This window comes from Pelecanus crispus, chromosome 2 (genome assembly GCF_030463565.1).
Source record: "Pelecanus crispus isolate bPelCri1 chromosome 2, bPelCri1.pri, whole genome shotgun sequence".
In the NCBI taxonomy this organism is placed as follows: Eukaryota; Metazoa; Chordata; class Aves; order Pelecaniformes; family Pelecanidae; genus Pelecanus; species Pelecanus crispus.
In genome coordinates this window covers 62,795,426-62,808,135 of record NC_134644.1, presented here as the reverse complement: position 1 = coordinate 62,808,135, position 12,710 = coordinate 62,795,426, and the positions used below count along the sequence as shown (strand labels likewise).

The 12,710-nt window shown below is 41.3% G+C and overlaps 1 protein-coding gene across 1 annotated transcript in view; it reads right to left on the bottom strand.

Annotated features, from left to right (window-relative positions):
• Nucleotides 1-12,710, bottom strand: part of CNTNAP2 (contactin associated protein 2) — a 1,215,771-nt gene that overhangs the window by 74,105 nt on the left and 1,128,956 nt on the right. The window contains exons 19-20 of the mRNA XM_075728323.1: nt 7,515-7,760; nt 5,347-5,480 (exon numbers count right to left, since the gene is read on the bottom strand). Of these exons, the coding sequence (XP_075584438.1) occupies nt 5,347-5,480; nt 7,515-7,760 (380 nt within the window). The remainder of the gene's footprint in view (nt 1-5,346; nt 5,481-7,514; nt 7,761-12,710) is intronic.

Genomic DNA, 12,710 nt, shown 5'->3' with positions numbered 1-12,710 from the left:
ATGTTTACCATTTTATTTTGTACTTCAAATTAGTTTTGAATTAACTTTGTATGATTTAATTTTTTAAGCATCTAGAAGTTCGAAAATGTTATCTTTTTTCAAGTAGTGAGGAGTTCAAAATGGAAATAAAAGAATGGACTTGCAAAGATTCTGTTTGTTCTTGGTTTCATTTGGGTAAGAGTCAAATATTTCATTGATTATTTTTCACAGAAGATGGGTATTTCTACTGCTTGTCTCTGCTGAAGCTGGAAAATGGAGATCTGTACAAATAAATTTTCTGGATTATTCTCAATCTTATGAACAGCTGAGTTCAGGTCAAGATTTCCATAAAGACTCGCAATTAAGTTCATTTTGAATGGAGTCAGCAATTAACATCGTGAATATATGGTATCGTTGTGTATAGCCTCTCTACCACAGTTCTCCAGATTGTTCAAGCTTGAAAGAAAGAACTGTCAGCTATCGTTCCATACAGTCCCCTGAGCAGATGTGGACTGGCCGCTGATAGGTGCCCTGAAAGTATATGGATGCACCTGGGACACTGGAGTCCTGGAGAAGTTGCTCAGGTCTAATCTTTTTCAGAAGCAAAGGTGGCATTAGAAGCTGTGACTCATAACCTATTCCTACAAATGGCTTTAAAGCAGGTATGAAGAACTGGACATCTGTTGAGAATCTACAAGAATATCTTAGTATGGAAGCTGAGAGGCCCAGTCCAAGTCTGTTGACTATCAGCTTTATTCCACTGAAAATTAAAGCACATCATATTGGGTTTTTTCTTTTTTTTTCTTTGCAACATGCTGATATAGCTTTCTGCAATAGAACAGAAACATCTCAGAAACAGATTCCACCCTTATTTGACTCTGGGGACATGCACAGAAGCAGAAGGTACGAGTCTTGCACTAAGGATGCAACCATTGAAGTTCTTTAGGGTACAAATTCAAGCCTGCTGGAGTCAATGGAAGGCCTTTCATTGACTTCAGTGGGCTTTGGATCAGAACCTTTGCTAGGGAGTTTTTGCCCTTGACTTTCATAAAGAAATGATGTGTGAATAGTGTTAATCACCCATGAACACTTGGTAAAGAGTGATCTGGTTTTTATGATATGGAAAATACCCTGCTGAAGCATGAAACCCTTTAATGAAGTCAAACAAAGTAAAACTTGCCCTCCATGACCTAAAGCTCAGCTCTTGAAATGTCATTTACTGCGATAATGCATTCCCCATCTGTCACTCTGGGCTCCTTCTTGCCACAAGTGAACTAATGCAGCCCTGAAGGAGTGCCATGGTTACTAGTATCTCGTATTTTACTAGAAGCGAGAGATAGGGATTCTTATTAGCAAGTGTTGATTTTGCCCACCTCATGGTAACAACAGAAAATAAGCAGATCTTTGCCCCTGAATTTATGTCATTTGGTTTTCCTGACACTTGAATGAACTGTATATCCTTAATCTTATCTTTGAGAAACCACTGGCATCACAAATAGGAGCTTGTTATTTAATGTAGAACTTATTATTGATTTGTCTGCAGTCAGTGAATGTAGCAAACTGAAATATAAAAACCTTCTGACAGAGTCTTTGCTACTACCTTTAGTTTTGACTGTCTTGGTATGTTACGAACAGGGATGTAATTCTAATGAAAACAATTCACACTAAGTATTTGTTCTTGTGCATCTTTGTTACCTTACGGTTATACAATATTGTGGATATGTTTACTTCAAAGCTCACTTCAAATTGTGATTGACTGGACAGTAACTGACTATATGTAAGTAATCAGGAGTCTCCTGTCTGCCAGCATTGGGTGAGGTCTCATAGAGTTCAATAATGAGTCTTTTACTGTAGTTATACATAAGTGAAACTCCTGAGAATCATGATAAAACTCAAGTTCACATAGTTCATATGGTAGCAATTTATTGCCTGGCTGCAGATTTTTTAAATCTCTCTGGCACTACAGGGTTATTACAGTAAGTTAGAAAGACAGGTATTCTAAGTATGAACTTGCTGTTAAGATCTCAAAAATACTAACTGAGTGCTCTTGAATTGAAGCTTTGATGAGAAATAAATCCTTCTTGTGACACTTTTATGCCATGTAAAGATGTGGAAGTGTGAGCAACAGCACCTGGCAAACAAGCTGTCTTCTTTAAAAGCAAGCAAACCAGCTGCTCATCAGGTTGGAGAAGGATTTAGCAGGAAATAAAAGTCTACTCAAATGCTCATTGCTCAGATTTGCAGGAGAAAACTCATATTTTATGATTTGTCCACTGGATGCTGAGAAAAATTGCATTTCTATCTTCTGTATTTTCAAACACCACGAAGAGTTTATATTTCAAAACAGGACTCATTTTCAAGTGAACAATGCACTCAACAGATAAATTTCTGTTCATATCAGTTCTCTCATTTACAGAACATAACCATGTAAGTTAACAAAATCAACTTTCTTATGGAGAATTGTATTGGGTCTGCGTGGCAAGGTTTTGGTAGTGGGGGGGCTGCAGGGGTGGCTTCTGTGAGAAGTTGCTAGAAGCTTTGCCCATGTCTGATAGAGCCAATGCCAGCCGGCTCCAAGACAGACCTGCTGCTGGCCAAAGCCAAGCCCTTCAGCAATGGTAGTAGTGCCTCTGGAATAATATATTTAAGAAGGGGAAAAACCTGCTGCACAACAGCAGCTGGAAGAGAGGAGTGAGCATATGTGAGAGGAACAACTCTGCAGACACCAAGGTCAGTGAAGAAGGAGGGGGAGGAGGTGCTCCAGGCACCAGAGCAGAGATTCCCCTGCAGCCCGTGGTGAAGACCATGGTGAGGCAGGCTGTGCCCCTGCAGCCCATGGAGGTCCATGGTGGAGCAGATATCCACCTGCAGCCCATGGAGGACCCCACACCGGAGCAGGTGGATGTGACCAAAGGTGGCTGTGACCCTGTGGGAAGTCCGTGCTGGAGCAGGCTCCTGGCAGGACCTGCGGCCCCGTGGAGAGAGGAGCCCACGCTGGAGCAGGTTTGCTGGCAGGACTTGTGACCCTGTGGGGGACCCACGCTGGAGCAGTCTGCTCCTGAAGGACTGCACCCCATGGAAAGGACATGTGGAAAGGACCCATGCTGGAGCAGTTCATGAAGAACTGTAGCCAGTGGGAAGGACCCACACTGGAGAAGTTCACAGAGGACTGTTTCCCATGGGAGGGACCCCATGCTGCAGCAGGGGAAGAGAGCGAGGAGGAAGGAGCGGCAGAAACAACATGTGATGAACTGACCGCAACCCCTGTTCCCCGTCCCCTCCTGCCGCTCGGGAAAAGGAGGTAGAAAATTTGGGAGTGAAGCTGAGCCCAGGAAGAAGGGAGGGGTGGGGGGAAGGTGGTTTAAGATTTGGTTTTTATTTCTCATTACCCTACTCTGATCTGATTGGTAATAAATTGATTTCCCCAAGTCGAGTCTGTTTTGCCTGTGATGGTAATTGCTGAGTGATCTCCCTGTCTTTATCCTAATCCACGAGGCTTTTGTTATATTTTTTGCTCCCTGTGTCCAGTTGAGGAGGGGGAGTGATAAGAGTGGCTCGGTGGGCACCTGGTGGTCAGTCAAGGTCAAACCACCACAAAAATAAACAAAATTTAATAGAAACCTTCTGTTTCAGGATACAGTAGGGGTAGGATTTCTGCATTTTCTTTGTATGGGTCCCTCCCTACTTTGCCTATTCTTGCATATGCATCAGACAGATCGTCTCGTTTAATAAGCCTCAAATGCATCTGTTTTCTGATTACATAAACCAGCTGTGTTTTAAGTACATTGACTAGATTAATAAATTTTTACCCCAGCAGAGCAACATGAACCGAAATGTTTCCGGCTCTTCAAAGCCCTAGATAGGTAGCAGTCTCATAAAACACTGGGAAAAAAACTGTTGGGCCCCAAATGAAGGTGAGTTGATAGAAGGCTGGGATACTTAACTGTGTACGTATTTTCCAACTGGGCAAGGTATCTCATCTGATCCCTTCAGAAAATAATTTATTTAGTTTTACAGCTGTCTAAAGCAGCCAGCTATGCCTCCATAGGAAACATGCCATGCCTCCTCCAAACAGAGGCATTTAACAGCAGAAGGCAACGTAACTGTAGGTCTTTTTCAGCTTCCATTTAGCAGTAAGAGAAATAAATCCAAAGGTAACAGCATGCAAGAAAGATGCATATATCAAAATATACCCCTCCCAACCTCCAAAAGCCTGAAAAGTGTTTTGATGTATCATCTATATATTTTTTAGATTATATGACATTTTCCAAATTTTCTAATTTTATGTCAGTTCTACTTCAATGCATCCAGTCTTATTCTGAGTACTGAGAGCCTTGGTCAAATGACATTGTCATGCACTGAAAAGGTTTCCTTTTGGTGCCTTGAAACAATAACTGTCAGGGATCTATTTTAATCTTTAGGTGGATAATACTGTGACAGCTACTATCCTTCACCTTTTGGCTTGGTTCCCAAGGAGACTTCCCCTTTTTATATTTCATTTGTTACTGGTTTTGGTTTGCTTCTTATGAACTATCAAACCCAGATTAATTTATCCCATCTACCTGACTCTCCTGCCAACAAAACTGTTCTCATACCCTGCTGCAATCTCCATGTTTGTAGATGTGACAACCAGGGAATGAAAACAGAGGGCTGTAATGACCACAGAGAGAAAGCTGTCTGGAAACATTGATTGCTTCTTGCAGTGCTCCCCTCAGATATTTAAATAGTATTATATTATCTCAAAGGTTTGTAAACTGAGATACAGAGAGATGAAGTTCCTGCCTGTGCTGTACCAAAAACTAAATAAGCTAGAGCTATGTGCCTTCAATAATATTCTCTGCCTTAGACTCCTGTCACACAAACACTTAAGCATCTGCTCATCTTCACAGAACAGTTCTTCTGATTTCACTGGACTGCAGGGTAAATTTAAATTTAAAGACATTCTCATTTGCAGACTCAGGACTTATGGCATGATATTTAGTTGTCTGTGCATCAGGCTCTACTGCCATTTAAGATGCTGTAGGGTATCCCTCCTGGCTTCCAGCTGCTTCTCCAGAATGGTGCAGGTTTATCCTAAGTCCCATGTTAGCTACCAGCCCAGATGTCTCTGATGCCCTTGAGCATCTACAGTGACACCTGTAGAAGCCCAGGTGTCATCACACTAGAATGAGGGATTCAGAACAACATGACTCAATGCAATAGAGCTTTTGATAACTCCTAGGAGTGTGATTTGCAAGCAGAACCCCATCTACTGTACTCTTCATTTCCTAAGCTGCATTGATATCTTCAAAGGGATGGAGACCATCAAATATAAAATGCTACAAGCTACAAGTTAATGGAATCAAGCAACCTTTACTATCTGCTTACCTGCAGTACTATGTCCCGTCCATTCCTTGTGATGTTAACAGTATGGGGCTGTCCATTTGCCATGTTTCTGTGGTCGACATCAATGTTATATGGCTCTTTGGTGCCTCCTAGGCTGTACCGTATTTGCAGATTCCCTAGAGAAAGAAATGTGAAAAGCACCCTCAGGTATTTTGATCTTCATTCACCAGCTATTTTCCCCTTGTTGTGGTTTAGCCCCAGCCAGCAACTAAGCACCATGCAGCCGCTCGCTCACTCCCCCTACCCCGATGGGATGGGGGAGAGAATCGGAGGAGTAAGACTGAGAAACACTCCTGGGTTGAGATAAGAACAGTTTAATAATTGAAATAAAGTAAAATAGTAATGATAATAATAACAATATAATAATGATGATAATAATAATACTATACAAAGCAAGTGATGCACAATGCAATTGCTCACCACCCACCAACCGATACCCAGACAGTTCCCGAGCAGCGATTGCTACTCCCCGGCCAAACCCCCCCCAGTTTATATACTGAGCATGACGTCATATGGTATGGAATAGCCCTTTCATCAGTTTGGATCAACTATTCTGGCTGTGCCCCCTCCCAGTTTCTTGTGCACCTGGCAGAGCATGGGAAGCTGAAAAGTCCTTGACTAGCATAAGCAGTACTCAGCAACAACTAAAACATCAGTGAGTTATCAACATTCTTCTCATACTAAATTCAAAGCACAGCACTATGCCTGCTACTGGGAAGAAAATTAACTCTATCCCAGCCGAAACCAGGACACCCCTCTTTATTTTCGCATACAACTGTTATCATTTTATATTTAAATTGCTCCCAGAGCTGGTCTCTGCAGTAGGAGAAGAGCTAGTGTTTGAGATTATAAAGCTACTGGGCTGAAAACGGCTTCCAGTTTATAACCCGGAAGTGTGACAATGACCAGCATCTCAAAAACAAAGTGTTTGTAAACACTCCAGATTGCAAACCAAACAAATTGAAGCTATGCCTTGAACAATATGGACAACTGGTACAAATACGGGCACATCAAGTAGCACTTTATTGTTGAGATTATTATCCCTGCTGCAGTGAAATTCTTTGAAGTTATACAGAGAGTGATGTTTTCTGAAGAATAAACCATCGATATGCATTGAATAAAGGCAAAATTACAACAAATTAACACTGACACATAATCTACACAAGCGACTTTCTTGTTCTCACATTTAATTGTTGTTGACGGGTGACCGTCTGGACTTTTATGGAAATTTAATAATATATGGTGAGATGAAAACCTCAGGTTATATTGTTAGAAAAGTATAGTCAGAACTGGTTAATTGATATTTATTACATGCTGCCAGACAGATTTTGCTTTTCTAAACAAAAGTGAAGTGTTTGGTCTTCATAACAAATTTTAGTATTTGATTAAAAGGAAGGATGCTGAAAAGGGAAATGCAGACCCCATTATTGATCAAAACCTGAAATATTCTGGCCCAAAAGAGCAGCCCTAGACCTTTATAACTATAGTTTAGATGTCTTGCGTGGGAGTTCTCTCATGCACCTTCTTTCTTCCCCATGATGGGAAAAATTTGAGTGGCATGTGGAATAGAAAAGAATGATAATAAAATCATCCTAATTATGATTTTCATGGGGTACTAAGGCACTATTTGGAATCGAGATATATTCTGTTTTGATAGTGTACCGGAAAATGGCCCTTATCAAACCTTCAACCATCACCAAAACGTTTAGGACCTTATATACTATGCTACATCCATATTTTAGCCACCTCATTGCGTAGTCAGATTTTCAGAAGAATAGTACGTTACACTTCCCACTGACTACTGGTGATATTGCCATGACTTCAGTGATTCAGGTGCCTACATGTGGAATGCCTACTTGTCCCATCCATAATGGTAGTTCATGGCATGGACTGGACTCTTATAGCAGGTTTTTTGGGTGTTTGGGTTTTTTTGTTTTCAGAGGGAGGATTGGCTAGTGAAACCCCACTGAACTAAACAGTTACATCAGTACAAAATTTAGTACAGAATACAGGTTCAGGTCCCATGTACTTTACTTTTACATGACAAGGGTGAAGAGACATCCTCATTAGTTCAGACTTTCAGCTGAACACCAACTTGGTATTATTATCAATTGTGCCTTCAATGGAGAGAGCCCAGAGCAGTTGCTTACCAGATGGCTTGACAAGCACAGCCATGAAGTCCTGGGTATAGGAGCTGATGTACAATAGGACACAAGGAGACTTGGTGGTACTGAAGCTGAAGCTGAGCTCCTCTTTATTCAAGTTGAGGTCAGGTGCTGTAGCCTCAGGATCTGTAGAACTCAAAAGCGTTCGGCTAACTAAATCCTTCATGCTAGTCCCTGGGGAGTGGAAGTTGTAACGAAGCCACATTCCCTCTTCAAAAAATGCTCCAACATCTTGAACATAAGCCGGGCGGGGGGGGGGCACGGGGGGGGGGGGGGAAGGAAAAGAAAAAGAGAAATTAAACTTTCTGACACCTTTTGGATGAAACATATTGCTACTGACTTAACCAGTCCTAATCTATACATGTTTCTACTGCTGCATTATTTAAGCACTTTGCCAATATTAAGCCGAGTCTCACTATTTTCCAGCAAGAATGAAAAGGACAATCTCCATTTTATTGGTGGGTACCTGGATTCACAGAACAAAGGAAAGACAGAAAGTCTATGCCTGTATCTCATACCAATACTACAGACCAGAAGAACCACATTTTAGATTTATTCTCATTGAGGTCTTGCAGCAGATAATGTTCCAAAAAAGGAGATACAAGGTAAATAAACACTGTCAAGAGAAAGGAAAACCAGCAATTCTGACCAGCAGATTTGAGTGGATTTGGAAGGGCCTCACAAAGGAATGATGGCAATTCCAGCACCTGAAAGATCTGAAATAGGATTGGACACAATGCTAGAAAATTACCCACTGCTAGCACAATCCTTCATGAGAACCACATAACCAGGATGCCCTTATGGGAGATAAAATTAACTAGGGAGCTTGACACAGTGGGGAACAAGGCAAGAGACACCTGAACTGTAGCTCCCAGGAGGTGCTACCCAGACAAAGTTTTCAAACCAATCTGAGATAAAATGTCATGTTTCAATACTCCTGACAGAAAATAAAACTGCTTTTGGCAGAATTAATACTTTCAGCTGAAAAAGCATTGCTATTACTTCTCATAATAATGCAGCCCTGCCTATTTCTTAACATTAAAAACATAATTCAAGGTTGACATTCTTACAGCAAAGGCTGACTGACAGCCTCCTACAGGAATCACAGCACAGTTGCCTACCATTGGTAGTGTATAACCTGCTAAGTCTATTGGGGATTGCTGGACTGGGTTCCTATGGCAGTCAATCATTTTGTGACTGGACAGGTGCTGGAGAGGGTTTGCTGTCTGGGACAACATCTTTAAAGGAAATTTTTTAACTACATGTAAACTTAAATAAGAAGGTATGCTTATGAACTTTTCATAAGGGAGAAAAGAATGATGAATAAAGAGTATGAACATAGCATGTGAGTACTGTATTTAAAGAACGGTTATAAGCAATGCTTAAGGAGATGACAAAAAAAAATCCTTTCATCATTTACTACCTTCCTCCATGATGCAAAGTTGCCACAGATTGGTACAAAATTGCCCATCTAAACTTCTGAAAAATCAACACACTATCTTTATTTAAAAAGAAATTTCCTTTTTATCCCCTTTTAGCATTTGGAGTCTTCACACAATTCTAAGCAAAGGCTTCATCTCAAAACATATGAAGCAAGATGTCCACTTTACAAGCTGTGCAGTGATACAGAGCAAGTCAGGAATGAGCCCGCAGACTTTATTCAGAGTAGCTGAGCAGAGAAAAGATAAGAAGACAGGCAAAATTATAATAGACTTCACTGATGCTCCTTTCCAGATTTTTGCTAAATCTAGTGCTTGAAAAGTTTTATGTTTTCCTGTTACTGTATACAAATTCTCCAAAACTCAAAATAGCACAGTCACCGTCACTGTGCGGCCATATAAGACATGGAGTCACGTTGTGGTCCCAAGGTGCTATAAATAATTTGATCATTCTGATAGATTTATAACTGCCATTTTATAGGAGAAACCTTAAATCAGCCTGAAACAGTTATGGGAGAAGCAATTCAGTTTAACAACTATATTTTGCAATAGATTCAATTTAAGTACTCCTGGATTAAAAGTGAAGGGCCTTATCCTGAAAGTAGTTCCCCAAATTGTGATGCCTTCTGCTGTTAACAGCAGTGTTGAAAATAAGTGTTAGCGCTTACAAATCTAAAGCAGTATACACTGTCGCTCTAAGTACTTGCAAGACTGGCTTAAAAGTATCCTTATGACCGCTAATTTATTATTCTTCAGCCTCTGTTCCTAGCTCATGCAAGCTGCTCCTCGGGCAGATGCTGTATCAATTACGCTGCTGCGGCGCTGGCAGAGCTGCTCACCAGCGCTAGCGTGCCCCGTCCCGGCGTGCCAGGCAGCCCTGCCATTTGACACAGCCACTCTGCTGGTGGGGACTGCAACCCCTGCGGAGGCTCTGTGTACACACACAGCATGCCGATACAAAATTATGTTCGCCTCTGGCCTGTTTTACTACTTGTCATGCCTTTTATTTTGGGAGCGATCTTCAGGATTGCCTGGCGCTATGGTTGCCCAGGGCCTCATGCACTGGGAATACTGGGACCTTCAGTCCTGACCTCAGCGCTGCTCTGGGGCTGAACTGGAAAGCGTGCAATGCATTTTCCACAGCTGTAAATGTTATGAATTGCTACTTTAAATGTTCATTACTACAAAGAAAGCTTTAAGTAAGTGGTGCTCTCTGAAATGGTATGATTTTTTTTTCCCCAAAAGGGTTTCATGACAGAGCAAAGAATGTTCTGTATGTTTAACTTGATTTGCACTGAGAAAATAATTTTCAGTATAGCTGTATTATTACAGGCACACAAGCTATTGTAATGAGCCTTGAAATTCTCCTCACATGCACACCACCTCTTTCAAGAGGAAGGATAAGAGGAAGGTTCATTTTGGCTGTGTGAGTGTATTCAGCCCTCAACAGGAAGATATTGAATCCCCTCAAGTTCCAGCTCAGCAAAGAGGTTGATGCACATGATTACTCTCTTTACAGAATGAAGCTGAAGTCCTTGCAGCAGGGCTGCAAAGTGCTCAGCAGCTCACAGGAGCAGGCTCTTTAAACTATTAGGAAATATTAGAAAAAGCTAAAGGATAATTTTCTCTATATTGAATGCAGGTATGAGATGACTTGGAAATGCTGAGGGCTGATCAATGAAAAAACTACCTACTTGGAGGTCACAAGCATATCATCTTCCTGAAGCTCTGATAGAAGGAATATCTAAGTCTTTCATTCAGAAAGCCATTCAAGCTGCCTGAATAAAATGGGTAAAATGCAGCACAAACCCTGCTGCTGAAATGTGGATGATGTTTCCATGCACAACCCTCTGATTTCTTTTGTAGTATTTCAAACGCTATCTAAAAAGATGAGTCTTGGGAGATCAGGCATAAAGCGTAGTGAAGGGTTCCTCTGCAAAATGCCCTTTCAAGGCAGAAGACTGGGGGAACAGATCAGTTTTCTTTGGAAAGCAGTACACCAATATGGAGTGCAGTCATCCTCTCTTGACAGATACGTACAGTTTGGGCTTGCTTTGTAGAGGAACCCAGAACAGGGTTGGTGGATCATTAGAAATTATTTTATCAAGCAAGATGCATATCCCGTGTGAACTGCACATATTTTACAAAACTGTCTGGCTTCAATTTGAAAAAGGATGAAGCAAAAGTTGATCCGAAACTTCCACACAAAATGCACATCAACCCAGAACTGACAAACTTATTTTGAAGGTTACAATTCTTTGGTCATCTCCCCAGTCTCCCTCTCCTCACTCAGCTACTTTTACTTTTGTACACTCTCATTATGTCTGGGATCAAGAGTATTGAAAGACTGGAGAAAAAAGCCAAATAGCTACAAAAAAAGCCCATTTCTCTTAAAAAAAATCCCCAATCTCATGACATTTCTCAGCCAGTGTTGTAGGCCTAAGAACCTGATTCTCCTTTGCTGTTCGTTTAACATCAGTGAAATGTCAGTATCGGTTCTTCTCTTTTTAGGTAGTTATAATGATTCTGGCAGCCATACACTCAGTCACACCCAGAACTTGTCTTCCTTCTCCATTACTTTTTTCCCACCTGTGAAGAGCATTGCCAGCATTGCACAGGTGTGGCTGAACACAGCTTCAGCAAGATTTTCTATCCGGAGGCATATATAAAAGATACAGAACTCAGCAGGCTTTATGGCAATTGAATTGGCTCTGTGCTGACAGCTGGGATACAAATGTTAATAGGGATTGTCATTAATCAAGTTCAAGATATTACTCCTAATAGATAAAGAATCAACACGTCTGTGGAGCTACCCAAAAACCCAACTCCCTAAAAAAGCCCAATTTCAACACAGGAACTTTTCAAGAGTGGCACTGTAAGAGGTGGAATCTACCTTCTGCAGTAGGGCAGCTATCACTGTCCCACAACTGCCATTTCACACTTTTCACGGTAAACTGAAAGACCTGGCTTGTGCCACCTTTCACCTGGGGACCAAGGAGAAAGTAATGCTGTTACTTCTCTGGTATTACTGTACTTGGCTTTTTTGAGGCTGGGCCTTCAAAAAACTCTTTATTAATGGGCAGCAACAGGGTATAATCCCTGCCTCAGAGAAGCTGGAGACAAAATCCTGACAACTATGAAGCCTGGCCAGGACACATGAAAAATGCAGCAGAGAAAGATTCTCACCTCTTTGTTTCACAAAGCTGACTGAAATGCCTTCTTAGAGCTGTAAGCATGTCCCATCTGGAGGCCCTAAATGCCTCCTTGGCCCTGCTCAGATTCAGTAAATTAAAAAAATTACTCTGTGACGCTGCTTGCCAGTGCTCAATGCTATGCCTTCTCTGCACGGAGTTCTGAATGTGAAAAACAGCATTTTCAAAATCCTAAGCAGGACAGTCACTGGAGGCCTTCTCACACTTGGTGCATGTACAAAATTGTTAGGGCAATTTAGAGAGCCCAACAAAACCTGTTTCCTGGTACATAATTTTCTTTCCTTTTGATTTCTCATATAGCTATGAATATTGAATATAGATTAACTAGAGATTGCTTGTCTGGCTTGAGGCTAAAAATGTGCTAGAAAGCACCAGAAATTGCAGCTACTTTCAGGCTGTGGTCACAAAGATTAAGACTGTTTGCTGAGATTCATCCTGGCCATAGGGCATCAGTAAAGGGTCAGAATCTCACAGCTGTTGATCTGGGAGAGAATTTACTTTGAGTGCTATGAAGATGGTAATGCTTATCA